Source organism: Rattus norvegicus, chromosome 8, assembly GCF_036323735.1.
Source record: "Rattus norvegicus strain BN/NHsdMcwi chromosome 8, GRCr8, whole genome shotgun sequence".
In the NCBI taxonomy this organism is placed as follows: Eukaryota; Metazoa; Chordata; class Mammalia; order Rodentia; family Muridae; genus Rattus; species Rattus norvegicus.
This window is the reverse complement of record NC_086026.1, coordinates 73,039,615-73,067,403: the sequence shown is the minus strand read 5'-3', so window position 1 is coordinate 73,067,403 and position 27,789 is coordinate 73,039,615. Positions and strand designations below refer to the sequence as shown.

At 49.5% G+C, this 27,789-nt stretch overlaps 1 protein-coding gene across 4 annotated transcripts in view; it reads left to right on the top strand.

Annotated features, from left to right (window-relative positions):
- Smad3 (SMAD family member 3) overlaps window positions 1-27,789 on the top strand; it is a 110,121-nt gene that overhangs the window by 64,921 nt on the left and 17,411 nt on the right. For 3 of the 4 annotated variants that reach the window (NM_013095.3, XM_039080897.2, XM_039080896.2), the window contains exons 2-4: window positions 24,497-24,690; window positions 24,814-24,945; window positions 26,174-26,248. In NM_013095.3, coding sequence (NP_037227.1) covers window positions 24,497-24,690; window positions 24,814-24,945; window positions 26,174-26,248 — 401 coding nt within the window. Of the gene's footprint in view, window positions 1-24,496; window positions 24,691-24,813; window positions 24,946-25,304; window positions 25,656-26,173; window positions 26,249-27,789 lie in introns of those variants that run through there. The other variant, XM_008766216.4, reaches the window with a different exon arrangement.

Genomic DNA, 27,789 nt, shown 5'->3' with positions numbered 1-27,789 from the left:
CTTTGGTTCCTTTTGGCTTCTTCGTTGATACTGATTTTAGCTTCGACCATTCTGGAATTTTCTTTCATGGCAATCCTATTTTCCTGTCTTGCCCATCTCTGTGTGACTTGATTCTTTTTGTCCATACTCAGGCAGTAGCTCTCATTGGCTGATTTTTTTAAATTTTTGTGTTGAGGTTTTTTTCCCCTTTGTGGAATTTATTTTTTCTCTGGTCAAATTTTTTAGTTCTTGATGTTGCCAAGAAATCTGCTACTTCAGTCTGTTTTTTATTTTCAACAAATGTTTAAGAGGTGTAATTTTAGCTATTACCAGTCTGTTTGAGGCTGTTAATTTCTCTCATTGGATTTTTCTTCTGGTAATGTGGTCAGAATGTTTGTGAGGCCAGGATGGCAAGTCACTCTCTCTCACACACACACACACTCTCTCTCTCTCTCTCTCTCTCTCTCTCTCTCTCTCTCTGTGTGTGTGTGTGTGTGTGTGTGTGTGTGTGTGTGTGTGTGTGACTGAGATTTGAACCCAGGACCTCATGCATGCTAGGCAAGCACTCTACCACTGACCTATATCCTCACTCGCCTTTTCACTCTTTGAGACAGATTTGCCTACCTGGCCTTGAGAGTGCTTTGTAGCCCAGGCAACACTTGACTTAAGTGATCCTCCTGTTTCAGCCTCAACTTCATGGCCTGCACCACCAGGCCCATTTATTTTGCTTCTTGGAGTGTGGAGAGCTTGCCAAAGACTGTGTGTCCAGGGCTTCTCTGGAACTGCAGAGGAAACACGGTTGTTAAGGTTCAGTGTGGTCCTAGAGAGGACTATGCTGCCTTTTTGTGGGGTTCCTCTTTTCTTCTCTTGAACCTCAGATGCATAAACACTGAAGGGCTGAATCCCAGAGGAGCAACTCCAGGCTCACATAGGAAGAACTGGGATGCCCCTCATAGGCACACACTGTAGTGGATGGGGAGTCAGAAACCCCTCACAGGTGCATACCTTTTGGGCTTATTTCTCCATCAGTCCTCAGAGTTGCTGACTAGAAGGCTGTTAAAAAATGTCCAGCTTTATCTTTCCCTGGGTAGAGTCCAGATTTTTGGAGGACAGCCTCATACACGGGCAACAGAAGCCGTACCCATGATATGGCTGTGCAGTTCTGGTCCCTGGGACCCTGCTCCCCTACCGGACATTAGGGTTAAGCCTTCTGGTACCAGAGATCAGCTTGTAAATATGGCAGTGTCCTCAGGGGAGTCCTTCCCAGTCGGGGCAGCTGAGGTGCTCCGTGGGGTGGCTGTGCTTAGGGGAACTGAACTCATCCCTGTGAATGGTATCTACCTCCCACGAAGGAGATTGCTGCCCAGCAGCTGCAGCCCCACTCTGCAGGGTGAGGTGCTGTCTTCTTATGTTGGTTTATTCCCTCTCTTTCCTGCCCACTTGGCCTGGGACTGTTTTCAGATGAGTGTGTTGTGCACAAGTCAGGCATCCTGCATCACTGTTGGTGTTTGCATGGATGACAGCAACCTAGAGACAAACCAGCTGAAAAAAATTTAAACTCCTTCTAGGGGTGATTAAGTCTCCCTCACGACCCTCCTAATCCAAGGTTGGAGTGTGTGTGTGTGTGTGTGTGTGTGTGTGTGTGTGTGTGTGTGAGAGAGAGAGAGAGAGAGAGAGAGAGAGAGAGAGCGAGAGAGAGAGAGAGAGAGAGAGAGAGAGAGAGAGAGAGAGAGAGAGAGATATGCTACAGTGCACTGGTGGAGATCAGAGAACAACTACTGGGGAATGTTCTCTCTCCCTCAATTGTGTCGTTCCCAGGGATTGAACTCAGGCCCCCAGGGCTTGGTGGCAAGTTCCTTTACATGCTGAGCCATCTCTTGGGCCCTGGTATTAGCTTTCTGGTATTTTCTCTTGACCATTTTGTAGAATTTGGTCAGTGTTACGACAACTATTGCTGTCCTGGCCTACCTCCCCTCCTGTTGTCCTGTTATAAGATAATCTCTAAGGGCCCTGGGCTGAAAGGGCAGTTAGCACAGAGCACCACTGGTGTGAGGTCTCTGCTGCCCAGTAAAGTAGGCTTTGGGTATCTAAGGCAGTCATTGAAGGGCACCTGGAAATCCATTCTGGCTGAGATGCTCTCATCGTGGAAAAGAAGAAGGCTAGGGGCTTAAGGTCACTCAGATCTCCAGGATGCTAAGAACAGGGTCTCTTTCTACTTATATTTGGGGGAGAAATAAGCTGCAGATGTCCTGTGTGCTCTAGTGAGGTCAGTTGTTCTGGGGCGGGGGAAGGGGCAAGACAGTGATTCTGGTTTTCCTGCCCTGCTCTTGCCAGGCTTTTCACTGAGGGCAGCCGAGCATTCCAGTTATTCTGGTCCCTGCTGAAGTCTCCCCTCCCCAGCCTCTAAGCCTTTAGAGATGCAGAGTTAACTATAGGCGTCCCTTATAGTTAGAATCAGGGCCCTGATGCTGGCTGGCAGCTGGAATTTACATTGCATATGAGAGGCCCTTCCTCCTCTGTGTCCCTTCTCTGAACCTTCTCAAACATTCCCTCTGATGCTAAGAATACCTGCAGCTAAGGCTCTGGACACATTAACAGCTCCAAAGTGTCAGAACCATTTGTTTTCTCCTTAACCCTGACTTACCAAGCATAAGGCAGCCCTAGGTAGAAACTGTTCCCTAAATAACTGTTTGATATAAGAGGGTGGAAGCCAGGAGGCAGTGGGACAGACTGAGGATGTGTGTCACTATTTCCCTCTGAACATGTGCTGTGTGTGTGTGTGCTTTTTCCTGCTTCATGGAGGTCAAGTTGATGGGAACTCCTTTTTCTTTGCTTTTCTCCCTGTTCCCTGTTCCCTTCATTCACCCCAAAAGTATGGACTCCCCTTTTCCTTGAGGCTCCCCAGGCTCAGGAGGGCTGTCCTACAGTGCTCTGGTAATTGGAGGATATTTGGAGCTAACCCTGCCAGAAAACATCTAGAGATCAGCAGGCTATACACCCATAGAAAGCAGAGTACCTGCTGAGGAATCTGGCCATGTAATCTGGCCATGGACCATCTGGTCTACGCTGCCAGGAGTAAGTCCCAGTAAGGCCCTGGGACTTACTTTCCACAGGGGGCCTTAGGGAGTGAGTCTGTAAGTTATTTTTATCATTGCCATGACAGAAGACCTGACAAAAGTATCTTAAGGAAGGAAGGCTTGATTTTGGCTCACTATTTGAGGGAACACAGTCCATCATGATGGGGAAAGCCTAGCGGTAGAAGCATGAGGTGGCAGGTCATCTTGAAGTCAGGCAGCAGAGAGAGATGAATGCTGGCACCCAGCTCACTTTCTTCCTTTTACTCAGTCCAAGCCCCCAGTCCATGATGTTGTGCCTTCCATATTCAGGATAGGTTTTCCTGTCTCAGTCCTATCTCTATGGATTTGCCCTCACAAATATGCCAAAAAAAGTGTCTCATATTTGATTCTAAATGTAGTTAAGTTGACAAATTTAACCATCACAAATACACTCCTTGTCAACGTCATACCTAAATACATCACTTTTCAATCATAACCTTATTTCTACCTTGGCCCCTAAAGTCTAATGTTCATCTCATAGTGCAGAGTACATTTAGTCCGTCCCTCAAAATTCCCCAAATCTGAACAACTCCAATGCTCACAAGTTCAAAGCCCAAATTCTTAAATGTGAGCCCCTATAAAATAATAAAAAGTTATATATTTGCAATATACATTGACCCAGAGTAGATCTCCCCATTCTACAAGGGAGGGAGGGAGGCAGGGCAAGAAAAACATTAGGCCAAAGAAAGACAAGAACCCAGCAGGGTGAACACCAGATACCATAGTTCTGTGTTTGGCATGTGGCACTTGTGGCAGAATCATCTGGGCTCTAGTTGTCTCGGGCAACCACACCCCCTTAGGTTGGTTTTACATTGTGAAGCCTACAGCTTCCCTTGGCATAGACCCCACAGTGTTGGCAGCTCCAGTATCCTGGGGTCTCCACTGACACTTAGACTGCACCATCATACCTCCTGGGGTGTGGTTGTAGGAAATCTGACCCTGCCGTACAGTGCCTGGCTTTAGTGGCTTTCTGAAACCTTGGTACATGCACCAGTGGCATCCTCAAAACCAGCACCAAGTGGATCATACCAAGTTCTGCTGCCAGCCCAAGATGGAGCCTGCCCTGTTTGGATCACAGTGGTCCCTTCGTGCCTGAAGGTGGGAAAGACTCTTGTAGGTTGCCATGTTCTGCAACATTTTCAGCTCATGGTCTCTCCTCTCCTTTTTTCAAAAAAAAAAAATTATTTATTTATTTTATTAATATGAGTAAACTGTAGCTGTCTTCAGACACACCAGAAGAGGGCATCAGATCTCATTACAGATGGTTGTGAGCCACCATGTGGTTGCTGGGGATTGAACTCAGGACCTCTGGAAGAGCAGTCAGCGCTCTTAACCGCTGAGCCATCTCTCCAGCTCTGTCTCTCCTTTCTAATACACTTGCATCATCACAAGCTGAGACCATGTCAGTTGGGGCCTGGTCCTTGAGGTGGCTTTCTCACTGTCCCATTGTAAAGTGTTGAAGTTACAGCCACACTCTCTGTATATGTAATAGGATTCTTCACCAAACTCTATTTTCCATACTTTCCCCTCACCCTAACTGTGAGAAAGGGCTGTGAACAGTGGCCACGGCACAGTCTGGATGCGATGCTATCTTGGAATTCCCTCCACCAGGGGAACCTAATCTCTTACTTTTGAATTCAGATTCACCCTAGTAAGACTTGGGTGAAGCACAGTAAGTTTCTTTGAATCCACATGAATTGTCTCTAGCCCAGATGCCTACATACAGTCCTTGCTCCCCTGTGGACCCGGAGGTCTGAATTTTTATTGGCTGGTCTCCCAGGCTCCTACCAAAATGGCCTGTTATACTCTGCTTACAGCATTTCGAGTTTCTCCAGCTTCAGCGTGGTACTTCTCCACATACCTCTCACAAGCCACACGGTCTGTTTTTCTCACAGTGACAGCCCTACCCGTTTTCTGTATTACTCTTCTTTTTGTTGTGACATGCTATCTGACAAAAGCAACTTAAGGAAGGGTTTGTTTGAGGGTGGCTAGAGGGCATGATGGTTAGAGCACAGGGTGGCTGATCATATTGCATCAAGTCAGGAAGATGAGGACAGGGAGGGAAGGAGGAAGGGGAGAGGCAGAGGATGGGGGGAGATGTGTGTTCACCTTATTCTTTTCATTCCTTGAGGACCCCAGCCCTTCAGGGTGGGACCTCGCTCTTTAGTTAAGCCTCTCTAGGACTATACTTTACAGATATTCACAGGACATTTCCTACAGGGCATTTCTAAGTCCAGTGAGGGTGACAGTCGCAGGAGCGGGAAGAAGATACCACTCATCATTACACAGGGCAGGAAGCATGGATCCAACTGCCGTGAACCAGCTAGTGGGTACAGCTGCCCTTCCCGAGTTCTTTGGGCTCCATTTTGTTTATAAGGAGTGGGGATTACCCCCTTGGAAGTCAGCAAGTGCTGCAAGCCACGGTGTTCACAGGCTGAGCAGTGGGTGGGAAGTGGGCCTCCTGTCAGAAATGGTGTGTGGCTTGAGGTTCATTGTAAGTCTAATGGGGCACTGGCAACTGGGTGTCAGCCAGGGGAGGCAGCATGTTGCCAGATCTCCGTCTTCTAAGACCAAAGCCTAGGTTTACGTATGAAATCTTCCAGCTTTTAAAAGTTGGCAAATGATTTGAAAATTAAAAACAAAACAAAACACTTGCAGGCCAAACAAAACATCTGTGGGCCGCTGCCTATTTTTGACCTCCAGCCCAGACCAATTAATGGATAGCTGTCTTCTGTGTGTGTGTCCCTTTCCGGCAGTGGGAAGTGTCCGGAAGTTGCTAGGATTGACCACTAGTGGGGCAGTGAGGTGAAGGGGAGAGAGGAGGCTCTGAGTTGGCTTCAGTCTGTCAGCCATTTGTACAATAAATATTTATGGGATGGGCTGTATTCAAGGCTCTTCTGTTCCTCCAGCTTCCTGCCTGACGCTTTGGGGTGAGCCCTGTCCCATTCATGCTGGCAGACTCAAAGGTTCCATGTTTCTTTCTGGGTGCAGCTAGGAGAGAGGCGGCAGGAAGAGTCTCAGGAGGGAGTGTGAGGTGACAACCTGGGGCCCACTGGGTCTCTGGCCATCAAAGACTCTTTGGAAATCCACACAGGTAAGTAGAAGCTCCAGAGTAGGCATTCTCTCAGGAAAGGGCTGGAGTGGAGCGGAGGAAGCCGGCCAGGCATATCTGCCCTCCTATCAGGAGCAACGGAAGGAAGTACTGAAGAGCAGCCAGCATTGACCACGGCACATGGCGGGCCTGCATCTTTGTGTGTGTGTGTTTGCGTTTTATTTTACTTTTTAAATTACTTGATTTCATATTAAATTTTTTAAAAGAATTTTATTTATTTTATGTATGTGAGTACACCATAGAGTAAGTACACTGTCCCTGTCTTCAGACACCAGAAGTTTTCGGATCCCATTACAGATGGTTGTGAGCCACCATGTGGTTGCTGGGAATTGAACTCAGGACCTCTGGAAGAGGAGTCAGTGCTCTTAACCACTGAGCCATCTCTCCAGCCTTCATATTAAATTTTTATGCAATGTTTTAATATATTATTTCTTCTCCCCTAACTCCTCCCAGATCCCCCACCTTTCTACCAATCCAACCTTATGTTCTTTCTCTCTCTCAAAAAAAAAAAAAACAAAAACAAAAACAAAAAAAGAACTATACACAATCCCCCCTAAAAACAAAAAAAACCAGAAAATGAAAAGTGAAATACATATACATACAACAAAACCAAAACAAAATAAAAATCAATAAGGCAAAACATATAGCCATGGAGTCCCTTTTATATCGGCCAACTGCTCCTGGGCATGGGCCCTGCCCTGGAGTTGGGTTGAAACACCTGGTGACATTTCACTGGAGAGAACGCACTTTCTCTCTCCCAGCAGATGTCCGTCGTAAGTAGCCTCTTAGGGGGTTAGGACTCGTGTCCGGTTTCCCTTCCTAGGGTTGAGATTTTTGTCTGTTTTAAACTTGGACAGGCCTGTGTGCACTGTGAGCTGTCCTTTTGTGGATCTGTCCTTTTGTGTCTGGAAGATGCTATTTCCCTGGCGTCTTCCACCATTTCTGGCTCTTAGAATCTTTCTACCTCCTCTGCCGAGTAGATTCCTGAGCCTTGAGGGGATGAGTTTGATGACAGCATTAAGGGCTGAGTGAGGACTCCAGAGTTTCTAATACTTTGCACATTGAACTTGAGGTTGACCTCTGGCTCCTGCACATAAATGTGCACACATTCGAGACACGTGCACGTCAAGTGTCATTCCTTAGATGCCGTCCACCTTTTGATTGAGGCAGCATCTCTCCCTAGCTTGGAACTTGGGCAAGGTTACGTAGCTGGGGAGTCTCAGAGATCTACCTGCCTGTGTCTCCCTAGTGCTTGGATTCCAAGTGTGACCATTGGTGGGCTTTTTGGTTTTTTTGGTTTCGTTGTTTTAGACATGGACTCTGGGGATTGGACTCAGGTCCTCATGCTTGGACAGCAAGCCCTTCATCTACTGAACACTCTCTCCTGAAACTCATGTTTTAGTTTTTGACAGACTCCCAGCAGCTCCTGGGAGTTGTTTGAACGTTTTCCGGCTGCTGAATTTGATGAACTTCCTGATGGACAGGAAATCTCTCTCTGGCTGGTTTAGAATGAGAGGCTGGGCCTGGGGTGCCAGTAGCCAGAGCGACTGCTGAAGTGTCTGGATTCTTATGGCGTTTGAGAACTGTTACACCAAATAACCCTTGTGCCATGCAGGCTCAAAAGCTCAGCATTTAGGCAACCAGAGATCTCGTGAAGTGGACTCAGGGCAAGCCTGCAAGAAGCATGTGGGTGGGCGGGAGACAGCCATGTTGATAGGCAGCACTGGATTCAATCGCTGGCTAGTCGCTCAGAGAACTCCTCAGAGGGTGTCCCTCTCGTCTTTCTAGGCTACACCTCTCCCTGCAGATCACTAGAGTGTCATTCTGACTCTTTTCAGAGTTGGCTAGGCAGTGAGCAAGGCAGGGGCACACTGCGGCCTAATCAGTCAATTGCTTTGTGCCTTTAAAAGTCCAGCTTCTCACTGACCTCCCAGCAGAGTTTTGGGGAGTCTTTCTTTTAGACACGTAGACTGAGGTGCAATTGATATTTAGCCAACACTTAAAATGTACACTATGAGGACTTTTATGTTGATACACACACCTGTTGTCATTGCAACAATCAAGACAATGTAACTGTTCAAAGTAGCCTTCCTTCTTTGGTAATGTCACCCTTCAGCTGGCCTGCCAGGTGGCCAGCACCCTGACACTGTGCATTAGCTTGTGTCTCCTGAATTCAGTATGAGTTGAACCACATGGTGCATGTTCATTTTGTCGTGTGTGTGTGTGTGTGTGTGTGTGTGTGTGTGTGTGTGTTTCAGTAGTGAATTCCTTTCTCTGACTTGGTGGCATTTTGTTATAAGGATACAAAGGGATGTGTCTGTTGGGGCTGAAGAAAGGACTCATTGCAACCCTTCAGTAGAGCAGGAGTTTGGTTCCCAGCACCCATACAGGGCAGCCATAACCAGGGGATCTGATGTTCATTTGTGGCCTCTGTGTGGACACCATACTCATGTGTGCATAACCACACACAGACACAGACAGACACATAATTAAAAAATAAAATAAAATCTTTAAAAAAATGGATGTTGACATTTGGGGGACTTTAAAATTTTTATTTTATTTGAATTTGGGGGTGTTTTGTTTCCACTTTGTGAAAGAGTTTGGTATAGGAATGGTTTTTTTGTTTGTTTTTCTATTTTCTGAAAGTGTGCTTTGAAAAAAAAAAAAACATTTGTCCCCATGTCTTTACTTAGTCAAATCAGTGAGGGAACTTGTTCACTGCCTGCTGTGTCTGCAGGTCCCAGGCTGGGTGGCACCTTCTGGGTATAGAGGAAGTTATGTCCCAGATGGCAACTGATTGGCTCATGAGGCCTTATCAGGAGTGACACCCATCGTCCGTGTGACATAGACTCCGTCAGTCTGCCACGATTTTGCTCCTGCTTCTCTCCCTTGCCTGGCCTTGGCTTGCCACCCTGTGGGACATTCCCATAGACAGGCCTTCCATGCAGAGTACACGCATGTTAGGCGTGTGTTCTGCCACTGAACCTCACTTCCCCTCCTCAGTAAGTTGCCTGGGCTACCTTTAGACTTCTGACTGTCATGCCTCAGCTTCCCGAGAGATTGTCTGGTATTGCAAGCTTGTCCCAGTGGGCCTGGTAAAAGGTGAGAATGTCAAGAAAGTGTGGCAGGACTTGGCAAGTCTGTGAAGGGCATTGTGTCCCTCCCCTTCAGCCTGATTGCATAGCTTCTCTCACTGTTTAAAAGAAAGAAAGAAAAATTAAAATTTCCCCAGACGTTGGTGTTTCTAGAACGTCCTCATATCTTCTGATCTTATATTAACTCATTCTAAGAATGACTCTGAAATTCAGGAGTCTCAGAATTGGGTGGTATTTTCTAGAACGTGAGTGAAAACTGCCTGTAGCACTTTATGCTCGGGTGAGGAGGGTCCTGTGTGAGATGAGTAGGAAACTTCCTGGAGACGGGAAACCTTGCTTAACATGTCCGATTAATAGCAAAGGAAGGAACCAGACTTAGAACCTAGGCCTCAGCCTCCACGTCTACCTGGCGATCAATGGTGTCACACTGTGGAAGTTAGGCTTGCTCTTTTCTGACTGTGCTGTCCTTTGTCACTGTGACCTGTGGATGACAGTGAGCCTCTTGGGACTTCACGATCTTCTTTCAGGAAATGCAGTCTCTTTCCTGCAGAACTAATGCATTAAGCTAGTTTATTTATAAAGTACTTGATAGGATACTTGGTTGTGTGAAGCAGCTGCTCCAAGTTACCTCTTTAAGGCAAGGTGAGGCAGGAAAAACTAGTTCCGAAAAGAGAGCCTGAAGCAAAACAGGACGGCCTGTCGTCCTTGATCTCAGTCATGCAAAGGACACTGGGAAGACCCAGGTACTTTGCACATAGTAGGCACTTTAATAGAAACAGACCTGATGAACAAACTCTCTTCCTACAGCAGATGAACAGGGCAGGCAGCTGGTCAGTGGTAGTGAGGTTGGAGGGCTCTTCATGGCTCAGGCTGAGAGGAGTCAGTCCAGACCAAGGAGACCAGGTATGTTTGGGGCCTTTCCCATGAGCTCTGTTTTATGTCGTGCAGAGGGTATCTTCCTTAAAGAAGGAGGCATTTCCGTGGTGGGGACGGGGGGGTGGGGGGGTGGGCATAGGTCTGTTCTCTCTGGAGGGAAAGAAAATAGCAGTCTCCTTAAGAGGTGAAGGACAGCTAGGTTAGAATTTGCTGACACACTCCTCCATTTCTCCCCCCACCCAGCCCAGGTAGCAGAACACTGTGGCTAATGTGGGGTGCACTGGGGTGGCTCAAAGGGACATACCTGATGTATAAAGCTGCCACCCCACCTGTTGTGGGTGGAGTTTGGGGGGTGGCCTTGGCTAGGAAGAAAGGAGGGTGTCTTCCTCATAAGTCTGGGCCTCTGCCCATCCTTGTTTCTTTCCAGACTGTGGGGTTCTCTCAGGTGGTATGTAACAGCCCCCGTACACTGTTGCCCACAACCCTAGTCCTGCTGCTGCCTACAGTTTGAGAGGCTGTTCTCTTGATCTGGGCCAAGGAGCTGGCTTTCCTGCAAGATGGGCTGCAGCAATATGAAGGCCCATATCAGGGGGCATAGGGGTGAGTGCTGCCTGAGCCCTTGCGAAGGGTGCCTCTGCCACTTGTGGAGTAGCAGTTCCTGAGCCCTTGTGAAGGGAGCCTCTGCCACTCGTGGGGTTGCCTCATTGTATGCGTTTCTCATGTTTGATGGTTTCAGAGCTTCCTGGAGTAAAAGAACAATGTTACAGCTCCCTCTGAACTATCTTCAGTAGACACTCACTCATGGCTTCATTTTCCTCATGAGAAACAAACACACATACCCATGCTGAAATGTCCCCTGCTCCAGAATCCATGGTTCCTCAGCCTGAAGCATCCCACAGGGCTCCTCTGTATTCAGTCCCACATCCAGGCCAGATCCTACCAAAGCTAGCCATGGCTGTGAGCATCTCTGATGGCCTCATCAATTCAAGAACCTGGACTTGAGGCTAGTCACTATGCAGCCCTCTTCACCCCTCAGTGTGATGTAGCCTCAGCTCCAGGGAATGGCGGGTACTAGTTCAGTTTGCTCTCGAATAGGCTGATTGACAGGTATTACTGCTGCTTGGGATTCCTTGGGTTTTTGCTTTTGTCCTGCAGGAATAGTGGAAGCCCCAAAGCTTCCCTGTCTGCATGTTGTTTCATGTGGAGAGAAAGGCCTTTCTGACAGTGGCCTCACTCATGCCCCTTATTGTCTCTTCTATAGGGATGATTCCTCAGGTATGTGCTGTCTCGGGCCCTGAGGGGCAGACTCAGGAGGAGGAAGACAGTGTCAACACACTGCATAGTAGCATCTCTCCCTGACACTGTGGATGTCAGAAAGCTCTAAAAGGTAGACCAGTTGGTCCTGACTGCTTTTGACCCAGATGACCCCCAGCAGAGATTCATTCAGTAGTGAACAACAAGGCTTGAGTGAAAACACTGAACTCTCCTCCAGCCAAGGTCCTGCCACTCATGCCTGCTCTAGGAGGCTGCCCCTAGAGCTCTGTGTGCTTTCCCAGGGAATCTGGTGTCGATAAAATGTCCACTTGTTGATAGCAGTTGGGTAGATAGATGCAAGTCCCTCTGTAACCATCCTGACAAGAAAGAGGTTTCTAAAGATACAGCCGTGCCCCTTCCCTTTGGCTATCATGACTACTTATACAACAAACCCCAAGAGATTGGCATTTCCCAGAGGTCTCAGCTGAGAGAAGAAAGAGGCTGACAGCCAGAGAAAGAAGAGTTGTGTCACACAGCTCTGACAGCTTGTCAGAGCATCTTGCTGGAGACCCCGGAGCTGCTGATAGGTCAGTGACAGGTGGGTCCACACCCCAAGCAGGGTTGCTTAGCTCTGAACATCTCTTGCTTTCTACTTAAATACAAACTTCGTGTCAGGTCCCTGAGGATGGCCTGTGGAGGGGACCTCTTCATTGTTCCTGTTCCCAGTGTGGTAGTTTGGTCACACTGATAACTCTTTATCTGCTTTCACTACACACTTCAGTTGGCTATTGAGAAGTGTCAGAGCCTAGCTTGTTAGGACTGCCAGGGCCCAGCATTTGACCTTACCAACTATCCTAGCATGGCCAGTGTCCACCTGGGCCTCAGCCACAGGTGTGACTTTGTCTGCTGGACATTGCGAGCAACACAGGATCTGCAGCATCTCTCTCTCTCTCTCTCTCTCTCTCTCTCTCTCTCTCTCTCTCCCTCCCTCCCTCCCTCCCTCTCTCTCTCCCTCCCTCCTTCTCTCTCTCCCTCCCTCCCTCTCTCTCTCCCTCTCTCCTCCTCCTCCTCTCCCTCTCCCTCCCCCCTCTTTCCCTCCTCTCTCCCTCTCTCTCCCTCCTCTCTCCCTCTCTCTCCCTCCCCCTCTCCCTCTCTCTCCCTCCCCCTCTCCCTCCCTCTCTCCCTCTCCCTCTCCCCTACCCCTCTCCCTCTTCCCTTCCCACCTCTCTCTCCCTCTCTCTCCCTCTCTCTCCCTCTCTCTCCCTCCCCTCTCCCTTCCCCTCTCTCTCCCTCCTCTCTCCCTCTCTCTCCCTCTCTCCCTCCCCCTCTCCCTCCCTCTCTCCCTCCCTTTCCCTCCCTCTCCCTCCTTCTCTCCTTCCTCTCCATCTCCTACTCCCTCTTTTTTCACCATGTGTTCCCAGCCAGCCTCCTCCCGTTTCTCTCTTCCCCTCTCCTCTCTTTCTCTCCCCCCGACCCAGTCCCCACCTCTCTGCCTCTACCCCCTTTCTAGATCCCAATAAACTCTTTTATACTAAGAAAACAAAACAACAACAAAAGAAACAGAACTGCAGCCTCAGCACTTCCTTGCTCCCCGCCCTGCTCAGGTGACCGGCAGCCGGATCTATCAATCCTCTGCTCTGTTAGACCTGCTGCTTGTTGAGGGAGCATTTCTGCTGACTGCCCGTGTTGTGTGTCTGTGGATTCTTTGGACTCAACTGGCTACAGGGTGGCCTTTGGTCCCTGTGTATCGCCTACATCTTCTCAGATGCGGAGCGTAGCTTTCTGTTATATACTGAGTTATTAGTTTGTTTTTGACATGGGTTTTCTCTGTGTAGCCCAGCTGTCCTGAAACTCTCTGCAGACTAGGCTGGCCTCACAGAGATCCACCTGCCTCTGCCCCCTGAGTTTTAATAATATGGCTGTGGCATACTTCTGACCAGATGTGACCCATTAGTACCACACCCCTTCTAGGTACAAGAGGTCACCTGGGGCTCCTTGCCCACCGGAGCTCCTGGTCCAGATGGGCAGGAGGTCTGTTCCTGCAAGGCTGTGAGTGTCAAGTCAAATGGTGGAGGCAGTAGGGACTTTAAGATAGAAGAGATGAGGGTGGGACAGGCCACAGTGTAGAGTGAACCACAGGACGGCTGCTGTGGAGGCCTCAGTGTGGAATAAGTAGTGTCGTGGAGCCCAGCGAGGGAGCCTCGCCTTGAAGCCACTCTGCTCTCAGTAGTGTCTGCTTCACGAACTCGGGCTTTGACCAAGAAGCTGTTTAGCCTAGGGGGCCAGCTTACACAGGATGGCATGGTCACCCTCTTCTGATGTGCTGTCCATCTGGCTGGCTGGAGGCCTCCGTCTCCCTGCTGGAAGGATTCTTTACTGTCAGAGGTCACAGTGCCCTGGTGAATCTGCCTTTGGTTTAGTTACTATTGGAAGTCCGTTCTCTTGAGCAGAAAGGAATGCCCGTTTGTCTGTGAAACTCTCTCCAGTCTCATAAAGCCTGGGATGTACAGGGCCTTGGGTTTTTGCTACCATTTAGGATGGGAACTGCTTTAAAAAGCTTTGATCCAGAAAGAAGAGGCATGGAGGTAGAAGGCTGGTAGTGCAGTCCCATAGGCACCACATAACCTATAGGCAAAAGTAGCTCCTCGCTGAACTCTGAGGTGCTTAACTTCCCATAGAAATCTATCATTTCCAGTGCTGGAGAGGTTTGGGCTCACATTCTAGCACCCAGGTTAGGTGGGTGCAATCTGTAATCCTGGTTCAAGGGTCTCAGTACACTCTTCTTGCAGATACACACACACACACACACACACACACACACACACACACACACACACACAGAGTACACACTGACATATAAACAAACAAACAATAACTAACTAAATAAGTAAATAAGAAATCGTAAACTGATCATCCCTCTCCCTTATCTTATTTCCAGCTCCCCAACTCTTGCCTATGCATCATTTCTGTGGCCAAGTTAGGAGGTCTGAGAAACCCGAAGGTGGCCATGTGGCTCAGTGGTCAAGTGCTCGTCCAGTGTGCACAAAGCTCAACGTTCCATTTTCATGTTGGCAAAGGACGGTCCACAGGGGTGTGACTTTAGCTAAGTGGGAGAGCACACGTATGAGGCATCATTAGGGCGGGGGAAGGAGACTCCTCAAGACTTTTGGGGCTCTGCCTGAGGTAGGGAACAGGGCCTTAGAGCATGTGTGGCTCAGTGGGCAGAGTGCTGGCTTAGCATGAGTGAAGCCATGGAAAAAGGAATGGGGCGGAAGTCGGGACTGTCGTTAACCCAGCTGTATTGTTTGGATGTTGCTAAAGGCATTGTGAAATGGGAGCTGAGGGAGCCCTTGTCCTGGGCTACCTCTCCATGTGAGTGTCACCAAGTTACACAGCACACACTAACGTCCTCTGTTGCACTGGGAACCCTGTGTTATCTCTCTGGCTTCTGACTCATAACTATGGAAGTCAAAACTATGCAGTTAACACAAAACCTCACTTGCCCTCCTCTCTGTTCCCTCCCACCCCGGCTCTCCAAGTCACTGATGCCCACCTTATATTTTTCTCTTTATGCCTTGGGAGCTGTAAGGTTGACTTTGCTAGAACTAGGCAAGCCAATTCACCACCATCGCCACCTGATCTACTTGTTCTACTGATGGGCTGGGAGAATCTTCTCTGGAAAGAAGGTGGGAGGAGGAAGGGGAGGCATCGAGGGAGGGTGAAGAGGACAAAAAGAAAGAAAGAAAAGGAAATCCAACCTCCAGGCATGCAGCCTGCCCACTCGGAAGTGATTCATGTCTTGATTCACGCAAACCCAAGGGAGATGGGAGGCCGGAGAACTGAGAAAGGAGGCAGGAGGCGTGTGAGAGGAGACTTAGCCCCTTACTGGTTTCTGCTTCAGGGAAGAAAGCTGCGAGGGGGGGTGGAGGGAGGGGGTGGCAACAACAAAACACAGAATGACTAAGAATCCTGTCAGAACAATTGCTTGTTTGGTGAAGTGAGTTGATACCGAAGTTCCCTGGCAGAGAAGACTTAAGGATGACTCTGGTCAGGGGGAAGAGGCTGTCAGTGTCCTACCCTTGTTTTGAAGAGAACAAAGATGGGCTTTCATCTTGAGGTCCTTAGGAGTGGAAGGCCCACTTTGTAGCCTGCTTTCTTCTCTGAGGAAGAAGTCTTGAGCCCCTCTAACAATGGATTCCTCAGCTCTCCCTCATTCTCCTTCCTTTTTTTCCTGTTGAGCTCTGTGTTCGAGGCTGGCACATCTCTTTCTCTGAAAAGCCACTTTTATACCCATTGTGTCATGTGGTCATAGAGATAACCCTTTGCTTGTATGGCTTCATTTTAGTCTGTCCAAGTGACACACCGTGCCAATTAACCCATTTCCCAGAAGGCATTTTGGAAGGTGTGTGTCCTGGGTTTGGCCTAAGAAGAGTTGAGCTGCTCAGAGGGAGGCCTGAGTCAAGTAGGGTGAGAAGTGATTGACAGGTTGACCAGGAGACCTCCTACCTCTGACCCCCTCTGGAGCATGAGTGATGCTTTGGGGTTTTTTCCTACAGGGGGCTCTTGGTAGCCTAAATCCATCAGTTGCCAAGGGCTGTGAGCATCCTGGATGGTCTGTGAGTTATCTCTTAAAAGACTAAAGGGCCATCTTCTGTCCAAATCTAGAAGCAAGCTGTCTTAGGGTGGTTTCTATTGCTGTGAAAAGATACCATGACCAAGGCAACTGTTCTAAAGGAATACATTTAACTGGGGCTGGCTTCCAGTTCAGAGGTTTAGTCCCTTATCATGGTGGGAAACATGGCAGCATGCAGGCAAACATGGTGCTGGGAAGGTAGCTGAGCGTTCCACATTTTGATCCACAGATAGCAGGAAGAGAGTGACGGTGAACCTGGCTTGAACGTTTGGAATCTGCCACCCTCAGTGACACACTTCCTCCAGCACAGCCACACCTCCCTATAGTGCCAGTCCCTATGAGTCCGTGGCGGGCGGGGTTGGGGGTGGAGGAGGGGCATTTCCATTCATACTACCACAGGAGCTTTCCAACACAGCAGAATGAAACCTGGAATGAGCCTGGCTCGCAGTGGGGGCAGAATCAGTTTGGATTTTAGCAGCATTCTCCATAGCTCGGAAGTCCTGCAGTCCTCACGGTACTGAAGGGTTGAACCCCTGTGGACACGGTGCTTGGAGGGAGAGCCAGCTTGTAAAAAGCAGACTATGAAGCAGAGCTCTGATGAATCCCTGTCCTCCTCGTCCTCTTCCTCTCCTCTTGTTCCTCCCATCCTTCCCTCTTCTTTCCCCTACCTCCTGTCCAAAATTCATTCTGCTGCTTCTTACAGGGAACAAAGACACTTAAATCAGAACCAAAGGAGCCATCTGTGGGTTCAGACTGACGATTTGGCAGTCGTGGAAAATAGGGTTTGGAGTGTAGCACCCAGGTTGGACAGCAAGCCCAGCTTCTTCATGTAGTTGATGACATCAGATGTGACCTAATAGAGTTTTCACTTGAAAACAAGAATAGCGTGCCTACCCAGCACACCCAGGGTCCTTCTATTCAGTGAGGACTTCTGGGACAGCATCTGCTCTGAGGTTTGTGTTTCTGCTCACCTGTGCCTGCCCTTAGCCCAGGGCTCTCTGGGGAGCGGGGAAGCAGACATCTGTGAAGAAGGTGCCTCTGACAGCTAAGAGAGAAGGCCAGGGAGGGGGCTGCTTAATGTCTTGTAAGGCACAAAAAGTAATCACACCCACTTCTCCTCACTGCCCTGTCCCCTGAGTCCACAGTGCTAGCACATGGGAAACTGGTTGTTTTATTCACAGCCAGTATCAAAGTTCCCATTGATCACCCTCCTCCTGATCCAAAAAGGCTATACTCTGGAGCCTGCCCTCAGGACACCCCGACAGTCACACCGGTCTGTGTGTGTGGTCCAGCTCTCCCGAGGGGACAAGGCTGGGTTCTAGGATTTCTAGGGCAGAGTTTTGCATAGAAAGAAAAATTTTCATATGAATACTTCAAGAGCCACAGAAGGAGAGGTCCCACATCAATTGCCTATAGCCCCAAAGCCACACAAGACCAGTGCAAGGGGCCATAAAAGCCACCACCATTTTCCCCCCTTTCCCTATTTTTCTGGGTTAACTTTACTCTTTGGACCAGAAAAAAAAAGACAAAAATAAAATCCACATATACTACAAAACTCAAGAAAAAGTAAAATGTAATGATTTCTGCAGACCAGTGAAGCCCAGAGCTGTGATGGGGATTACATCATGCCAGATGCATGTGTGTTTCTGCTGGTATAGGTGTGACTTAGGAGAGTGTGTGGCTAAGTGTGGTTTTCATTGGCAAAGCCAAGATGGGCAAGCGCCTCTCTTTCTTTACACCAGACCCAAATGTTGAGGGAAACTGTGAAGGGTAAGCCAAGGTTATGTAGGTGGGAGAGGTTTGGCTATGGGATGAATGTCCTACCCTGACAACTTCAAAAAATTAACAGGAGCATTTGGGGGTAAGTTCATGCTACTTGTAGATAAACCACAAAGGCCCAGAGGAAAATCGTTCTCCACACACTAGAGATAAATCCTTGTGAAATGGCTACAGCCTGCTCAGGTCATGCAACTGAGATCAGGGGATAGGAATGAGTCACACAGGCTTTATGTGAACTCAGGAGGGCATAGGGAAGTTTGTCAGCCTCTCAGAAGAGGAAGGGATAGGTGCTTGCAAGTTGACTGAGAAGACTAAAGGCTGGGTTGGTGTATTAGTCAGCTAGTACTGTGTAACAAGCCGTGCCGATCCCCCAGCAGGCCACGGGGCAGCAGCTGCCTGGCACTTCACGGTGCTCGATGAGGTACAAGGGGGCAGGAGAAAGTACACAGTGACTGCTAATGGTCCATTCTCTGGGAGCAGTCAAGGAACAGGACAGTGCTCACACCCTGGGGGTGGACAGAGTGGCTCACTCGGCAGGGTAACTGGCTCAGATGCCACAGCACCGTCCAGCAGCTGCCTCTTGCCGTGCGTGGATGTGGGTGATGCACACGCGTGTGGTTGGGTCTTTAGAAGACTTGGAGCCTCAGTCTCCTTCCCTGTTGCTGTTAGTACCCCACAGGTTAACTAAAATGAAGGCTCATCCCTGTGAGAGGCCAGAGGCCAGGAGTGAGGGGCAGGGAGCGAGTAGAAGTGGGGCAAGCACTTCCTTCAGATTTCCTCACTTCATGGTTGGGGTTTCTGAGGTGTGGCTGGAGTTCAGATGGTGGAGAGCTGCTGATGGAAGCCCATAGTAACAAAAGGCGCCCTTCAGCCCTTATGCCCCACCCCTGCCTGTTTTCAGAGCTGGTCTGAGCTTGAGACTGCCTCTGCTTTTCAGAAGCTCTGTGGCCTTTGGGGAGTTCCTGAAGGTCTGAGACAGGCAGGCAGCAGGGGTTCAAGGCTGGTGGCTGTGTTGGTTTCTCACATGGCAGTGGACCTGGTACTGGTCCATGCTGAATAGGTCCTGAGGTGTTTCTGGAGTTTGTATGTTCTGTTCCTGACCTGTGACCCCTTGCACATGGTTCCCTGGACCGTAGATAGGAGTAGTATTGGCGTGAGGTGGGCTCTAGCCCAGCCCTCTCACCCAGGCAGCACTCTGGCTGACTTCATCCTCCGACGGCTCCAGCCTCTGGCCTGTCTGCATCCTTGGCTATGGCTGCTACCACCATTTTGGGACACTTTACAGGTCTCATTTGGAGCCAATGGGAGGAAGCTTCATTTCCTGCCACAGGAAATTGTTTGGCTGGGGAACAATATGCTTAAAGATTAAAACCTTCTGTCCAGGGAGCTGGAGGGAGATGTTAGAGAAAGATGTTTGGGGGTCAACCATGAGGAAGACCCTGGGTGTGGGAAGAGAACTCAGTCACAATTGGGAAGTGCATCTAGAGGTAGCATCCTGGGACTGCCCCTCGCTAGTCCTTGGGGCACTGGGAGGAAGGCAGGCCTGGTTTAGAGAGAGAGAAGCTCATCGTGAACATAGCCTTCTCTGTAACTGAGCACTCTCATGGCAACATGAGCTCAGAATGAAGACTTAATTACTGGATTTACTTAATGGGCTCCAAGCCATGTAAGGCTTGGGAGGGTGTGTTCTGGATACATCAGCTGTGTTAAATCCAGCAGCTGGAACGCCTTGTTCACTCATACTATTTGGTAAGTGTTGGTGTGCATTTTGAGTGGGACAGAGGGAGGAAGGAGGATCAGTCCAGACTTTGAGGAGGAGTTGCCATAATTGTCTCTGAAGAAGTGAATGAAATACTTTTGCCATTTTGGGGGCGCGTGCAGATTTTCTAGCTTAGAAGCAGGGACATGGACCAGATGACTTGAAAATCTTATCAGATGACTGGTGGTCATGTTGTGCTCAAGAACTGTAGAGAGTTACTGTCTTCCAGCCAGCAGAGCTGGCCTCTTGCTGCAGCCCTGGTACAGACTCCTGTGTGGTTCTAGGGTTCCTTTGACCTTTGCTTCAGACTAGCATAGGGGGTTGGATGCAATGAGCCAAGAACATCGATGTCTTGCCTTAGGAACCATGTAGCATGGTGCTGGTGGCGATGACCTGCTGTGAGCCTGGAACAGTCGTATGAAGGTGACAGGCAGCAAGAAGACAGGAGATGCCATGGTGGCTGCTCCTGCTACGTTCCCAAATCACCCAAGCCAGGAAGGTTGGACTTCTTCCTTAGCCAGGCATCGGGCATGGGGGTGAGGCAGGGAGGAGCCACAGTAGGTTACTAATGCCTCATGTGTTCTCACTCTTCCCAAGGCTGCACACAGTGTCACTTAGTCCTTCTAAGTGTCTGGAGATGGGACTTGTATTTCAGACAAAAACATAAAGGCTCAGGTTGTATGTGGTTTGCTCAAATTCATAGAGTTGCTGAACACGGGAACAGCAAATCCAGGCTTAGGCAAGTCCAAAGTCTTCACCCCTCTTGCCTGGAATTGTGGTATAACTTACAAATAAACTATCCACACCCAAAGTTACTATCTGGTAAATTTCAACATGTGTCTGTCCATAAAACCATCACAATCAAGATAACAAACAGAACCGGCATCTTGCTGATATTCCCCTCCACCCCCCCATCCCCCCCCCAATGCCTTTGGTAAATCCGTCCCTTACATCCCTCCATGCATGCCTCACCTTCCCAGGCAGCTGCCAAGCTGTCCTCCCAGAGTGGATTCATTTGTATTTCTGCCACAGTTTGCTGGGCATGGTGGCGATACATGCCTGTAGGCCCAGCACTTAGGAGGTTGAGTCAAGAGGACTGTATAACTTTGAAGCTGGCCCTGGTGGCTATATTGTATCAGCTGTTACCAATGCTAGGTGACACCCATGTCAAAAACAAAATAAGTGATTACAGTTTTATCCAAAAAGAACAACCCAGTTTCTTTCACTCATGGGGGCAACCACTTACTGCACCGTAGGCCAATAATCTTTCAATGGTCAGTCGCTCTGTGTGTGGACATATCAGTGCACTTAGTGGACAGTGCATTTGTGGACATACTATGTTGTTTCCCTTGGGAATGCTTGCAAGCAGACTTAGGTGGACCCTAGGGTGGGTTTGGGGTTTGGATGTAAAATGTACTCTGCAGGGTCTGGTGTCTGAATACTTGGTCCTAAACTTTCATAGCACTGGAAGGTTATGAAACCTTTTGGGGTGGAACTCCATTAGAGGAAGTAAGTCACTGGAGGTAGGCTCCAAGTCCTTCTAGCCTCCTGTTCGATCTGCTTCCTGAGCACAGATGCAGTATGTCCAGCTGACTTACTGCTCCTGCTGTCTTCTGCAATGATGGGTTGTAGTTCTCTGTAAGCCAAAATAAGCTATTTCTTCCTCAAGTTGCTTTTTTTTCCAGAGTACTTTATTACAGGAACTAATTACCAAGATGAAAGCTGGTACCAGGAGTGGGGTGATACCCATCATGGTGGGAAGTCAGGAAGCAGGAGCTCAACGCAGCTGGTCACAGTTCGCGTGTGTGCATACACACACACACACACACACACACACACACACACACACACACACACACACATACACACACACACACAGAGTCAGGAAGAAGAGGTAGATGAATGCTGTGCCTAGCTTATGTTTTCCTTTGTAATAGTCCAGAATCTCATCCCAGAGATTGATGCTACCCAGAGTGGGAAACTCTTCTTATCTCAGTTAATCCAATCAGGATAAACTTCCACAGACATAATAAGAGACCCATCTCCCGGGTTTTTCTTGGTTCGTCAGATTGACACTTGAGACTGACCATCACAGTTTGGGGCAAAGTATTTAATCATAGCAACTGGAAAAGAAGCTATTACAGCAGGCTTTGGCTTTGAACTTTTAAGGAAACTCCCCTGTTGTCGCTCAGAATCACTGTATCACTGTTTTCTATGAGTGCTTCATGCATGCTCCACACCATTGCCGGCATGTGGCACACACAGTCCCTTTAATTACAGCTGTTCTGATAGTTGTATGGTGGCATCTCATGGCATACTGTTACATTTTATTTTATGTATATGGGTATTTTGCCTGCATATATGTCTGTGTACCATGCGTGTGCCTTGTGCCTGAGGAGGTCAGAAAAAGGCATCAGAGAGTCTGGAACTAGAGCTGTGGATGCTTTTGAACCCCTGTGTGGAAGCTTGGAACCAAACTGAGGTCTTCTGTAAGAATGGCAAGTGCTTTTAACTGCTGAGACATCTCTCCTGTCCCTCTGTGTAGTTTTAACCCACACTTTTCTTACTAGTAACGACATAGAACATCTTGGCCATCTTTAAGTGTTTTAAATAGCATTTGATCAAGAGATTCACAGTTGCTTTTGGCATTCTTTAGCCTAGAAAGCACCTCTGTGAGATGTGTTCTAGTGTTTTCTTGTCTGGCTTGCCCCCTCTCTTTTTGTTCAAGCTTTCTACCGATCAGAAGTCTCTATCCTGAGTTCCAGTATATCGATACATCAACTTTGACTTTTAACGGATAGTGCTTTTGCTGCGGCAGCTGAGAAATCACTGTCTGGTCACAGAGCCCCTCGCCGGTTTGAGTTTTGTTCTTTGACCCTCAGTTTCCACAGAGATGTAAGATGCAGGTTGAAGTTCGTTTTTCTTAGTGTGGATCTCCAGGAGGCTCAGCCTTCCCAGCTGGTGCGTCTTTGGACCTTTGATACAAGTCAATGTTCCATGCACATGTGACTGTTGACTACCTTTGTTGGGTCCCATTGGTGTGCTGGTCAGTTTGGAGGACTTTGGTACATGTTCGCATGCCTGTGACAGCCAGAAGTCAGCCTTGGCTGCTGTTCCTCAGGTGCTGTCCACTTTGTATCCTTTGGGACAGGGTCTCATTGGCCTTGGTCTCACCACAGAGGCTAGGCAGAGATCTGACTGTTTCCACCCCCTCAGTGTGCCACCCAAGCCAGCTCTTTTCACTCAGGTTCTGGAGACTGAACTCCTGCTCTTACACTCACAGCGCAGGTACTTTGCTAACTGGGCCGTCTCCTCAGCACTGACGTCTTCACTCTGAAAGCAAGAGAATGCTCTTCCCACTGCCCAGGCCGGAGGGGCTCTCCAGCTCCACTCTTCCTCACTGCTGGTGTGGCCCTTCTCTGGCCACTTCTCTCTTGTCCCTCTCTTTCCCATCAGAGAGGTGGCCGCAGCAATCAGCTAACCTTGTGTTAGGGCTTCTGTCATATCCTGAAGAGGCAGTGTGGCCATCTCCCTTATCTTCCGGGGATTCGGTAGCTTTGGGAGAACATGAGGGGAGCTGAAGGATTTTCTGTCTCCGCCTACTACTAACCACTCTCTTGGTCCACTTCTTCAACCCTAGCTCAGCACCCAGCCCCCTTGCCAAAGGCTGGCTTAGAGGATGACAGCAGTCACCAGTAACACTGAGAGGACTCCCCAGTCAGTGCTCTGTAAAGTGCTTTCTGGTAGAGATCAGGTGAGGGGAGACTGTCCCTATCTTACAGATGGGGCAGTTGAGGGTCCTAGTACCCAGGGTTGCTTGTCAGGAGCAGAGCCACATCTTCGGGTCTTCTGATTTCACATCTGGCTGCCTTCCTTCTGTGCCTCAAGGAATGGTTTCAGGCTGTCCTCTCTTGTTCGGCTCTGTAATTACTGTTTTCAGCTGTAGGGGCTCCTTGGTCTGGGCCTCATGGGAGGGAGGTAATTACATCCTTCCACACACCCTTAGTCAGCAGCTCTCAGTCCCTGTGACCAAGCCTAGCACTGACCTTTGCCCCTCGCCATTCCAAGCCAGTGGCTTGGAGATTGTTTGGACCCTGGTTGGCTCTGGTTGACACATCTGGCCAGCCCCTCCCTTATAAAGTACTCATAAAATCTGTTGAATTCAGACTCATAGGTGCCCTAGGGACAGAGAGACAGCTTGCAATGGCTCTCTGCTAGCTTGGCCCAGCTACTAGAAACATCATGCCCCTGACCTGGGGCTCCAAGGACACCTTCTTGTGGAAAGGGCAGTCCTGCCTTTCTTACTCCATGCTCGCCACCCCACTACCTCCCAACCCGTGGGCCACACGCTGCCAGACTTATCGTAGGGCCTGTTGTTTTCACATGGGTACCTGTACACAGTCCATATAAACATCTCAGAGGCTAGTTACAGCTTTCAGAGAAAAGTGGAACTCCCCACCAGGTCAGCTCTCTTGGCCATTCGTCCTCCTCTTGTAGTCTTGTACCCAGCTTCCACCCTGTCCAGTGGTCACCTCTATAGGGCCAGACTGGTGACATCTACTTGAGCTTATTTCAAGAATGTCCCCTTTCCTTCAGAGCTGCTACTCTGAGAACTCTGAGGCCTACTAGGTGCAGTGCCTCTCTTCCAGCCTAGGAAGCCTCAGCCTTCCTTGGTGGGCCTCCTTGTTTCTTTTGGGAGCTGGGGCCCTGTCCAGCAAGAACAGTTAACAGTGGTGCTCAGATGTCCTGGTCCCCTGTGTCTGGGGGAGAAATGAACTTGAAAGGGTCTGCCAGCAACCTTGAACTCCTCAGGAGCTGCTGGGGGCTAGACTTAGGAGACAGCAATCCAAATCTACTTAACTGACGCCTTCTGTCCCTTCTTTGCCATGACAGGTCACTGGATGGCCGGCTGCAGGTATCCCATCGGAAGGGGCTCCCCCATGTCATCTACTGCCGCTTGTGGCGGTGGCCCGACCTGCACAGCCACCATGAGTTACGGGCCATGGAGCTCTGTGAGTTCGCCTTCAACATGAAGAAGGATGAAGTGTGTGTAAATCCTTACCACTATCAGAGAGTAGAGACACCAGGTACGTGAGAGGGGCCTTGCCCTCCCCCTGCTACCTACTCTGAAGGTTCTCAGAAGCCCTTGGGGGCTGGGACCTCAGTGTGCCAGCACTGATCCGTTTCTGTTGTGTCTCCCTTGGGGACAGTGCTACCTCCAGTGTTGGTGCCACGCCACACCGAGATCCCGGCCGAGTTCCCCCCTCTGGATGACTACAGCCATTCCATCCCCGAGAACACTAACTTCCCCGCTGGCATTGAACCCCAGAGCAATATTCCAGGTAGGCACGGGTGTCAGCAGAGGCAGGCAGGAGGCAGGGGTGGTTCCATGTTCCCCTCTTCTCCATATTGTGGGCATACAGCAGGCTCTTGGGCCCTGATTCTGCCACATCCCTGCCGGGAATGATCAGTGGCTGGAGCTTCCCTAACGATGTTTTTCTTGGCACAGAGGACCCTGTGACCCTTCTGCAGGGCCTCAGTGCCGTCATTTATTTTGAAAGCGGAAATAGCAACACTGTCTCTCTCCTGGCCCTCCCAGCCCATAAGGCTGGCACACCAGCAGGGTCCCTAAAGGGTAGGGGTGGCAGAGGGTGAGGCGAAGCAGCAGGGGGGCTCTGTACATACCTTGAGCTTTGGGCTGGGCAGAGAGGGAGTTGAGGCAGTAAATAGAATGTGCTCCATTGTCAGAGTGCCAGTGTTTCTAGAAGCCCCTCATTTACATGCAAATAATGTGTGAATCACTGCCAAGCACTCTGGGCATCCAGGGAAGCTGTGCTTGGCCACGCTAGGACCAGTCAGGGCAACTTTTGCTTTCGGGGCAATGATCCAGCTGTGTTCCTTTTAGAGTGTTCTAATTTGGATGTGGCTTTCACTCTGGGTTGGTTTACTGGACTGAGGTTGGCTGTGGCCGTGTCTTGGGTCAGAGCACATGCAAGCAGAGGCCAGCTGTCTGGCTTCTCAGATCCTTGCAGGTAGCGCTGGCCTCCGGGGGGTAAGTTGTCCACTCCCTGTCAGGGGCAAACCATGGAGGGCTAAGGCAGGGTGGGAGGGCAAGGCAGAATTCTGAGAAACAGATCTCTGAGGGAGCCACCACTGAATGGCACTCTCACTGGAGAGTTAAGCCACATCCCCCTAAGACAGCAGTGACCGGAGTGTCCAATCTGTACAGGGACAGGCTCAAGGCCACAGCTCCTCAGGGGACAGAGATGGTGAAGGAGGCTCTAAAGCCTCCCTTCTTAACCTGACCTTGAGGGATAGGAACAAGTCAGCTAAGTTGTGGCCCTAGAGCAAGGGACTTCAGAGTTGGGAGTCAGTGTGTTAGGATTCAGGTTAGGAGGCAGAGGGCAGAGGTGGACAGGCCTGAGCATGGCTGAGTCCAGGAGCTGACACTTTTCCTGTGAGGCCCTGCTTTCTTCTAGGTGCCCTGCATGATATATTGGCTCCCAAATGGACTGCCAGAGCCAGTCTTGCATTCATTTTAATAGAACTGCCTGCCTTTTCGTCCCCCAGAAACCCCACCTCCTGGCTACCTGAGTGAAGATGGAGAAACTAGCGACCACCAGATGAACCACAGCATGGACGCAGGTCAGTAGTGTGGGCAGTGCCTGCAGCCTTGTCCCTCCCTTCTGCCTTGCTGCTTTCTCCCTCCCTAGTGTCTGTAGAGTAGCATCCCTGTGTGCCTCATATATCCCTCTGCAGTGAGGACACAAAGTAGTTTTACTGACAGTGTAGTTAGGTCACCTGGGTGTGGTGCTGGCAGAAGGTGGGAGATGGGCTCGAACGCTTGAAGCAGTGCAGGAGGGCAGGGAGGAAAACATGGATGGAGGAATAGCCTTTTCTGGTGGCCAGCAAAGACACCAGTAGTGACTTCTTTAAAAAGAAATATCTATCTACTGATGTGTGTGTCTGTCTGTCTGTCTCTGTCTCTCTCTATGTAGTGGCCAATGTGATCAGTGTGTCCCTGCTGGGAGGGACTGAGCTAGTTCTATCCTGCTATGCTCCCAGATGTTTCCCATGTCATATGTTATGTGACCAAATTGGTTCCAAACCAGCAGCTTCTTGAACAGAGCCCCAGCTGCCACACGGGACCTGTTCTGCATTGTGTAGTGGGCAAGGAGAGAGAAAGGGGCCCAGCAGCTGTTCCATTCCCACGATGGGGGGACTGCCTCACTCTCGGACTGCAAGAGGTTGCACAATCCTCAAAAGGGTGAAAAGGGATCACATGTGTGCTAGTCACTGGGGTGTTACACTTTTAGGTCAAGCACACCCCCCAACACACACCCATCCAGGCATGTGGCTGGCAGCACAGACCCAGCTGGAATGCACGGAAGACCTTCCTGTGCTCTGTGCCAAGTGACTGCTGAAAACTTGCAGCTACAGAGTGCTGGCATGGGAAGTGAGCCAGCTAGGCAGCCTCCCTCCAGCTGCAGAGCTTCTCACAGCCCGCTCTCTCCCCCTCTGTATGTGTACAATGACTGTAATAAACAAACGTCATCAGAATGGCCTGTGTGGGGGGAGGGCCAGCCATGCATGCTTTCCCTGGCTCCAATCTGCTTGCTCCCTCTGCTTTCTTTTGTCTCATTATGCTGTCCCCTCTCCTACACCTCTCTGTCCCTGCAAGGCTCTGTGGGAGCTAGGATTTGTGTACTCAGCCAACCTAGGCATGGATGGGTGGAGGTCTTTCTTTGTTCTTTTTCTTCCAAGTAACCCATTTGGCTCCGAGTCCAGTTGCTCATGGACTTGGCTTTCCTACCAGGTGAGATGTGGAAGTGTCTCTGGTTAGAGGGTCACCCAGGTCACCCTCAAGTCTCCCCTGAGAGCACATGTGTCCTTTCGACTAACCTTAGACCTTCATGATTTGAACTACCATAGAAATAGGAAACAACTATTGAATGCTTCCTATATGCCAAGCCTGGCAATTGTTTGTTTGTTTTTAATGTAACCTTCTATTTACTTTATACAGGTCAGTAGATGATAATGTCTCTACTTTATATGAGGGGGAAATGAAGGCGCAGTAATGTTAACATACTTTGGCCCAAACCACACGGGTGATACGTATTTGCAGCAAGCTGGCCAAGCCCCACTTGGCCTCTGAAATTGTTCTTTATCTCCACTGGGGCAGGTGC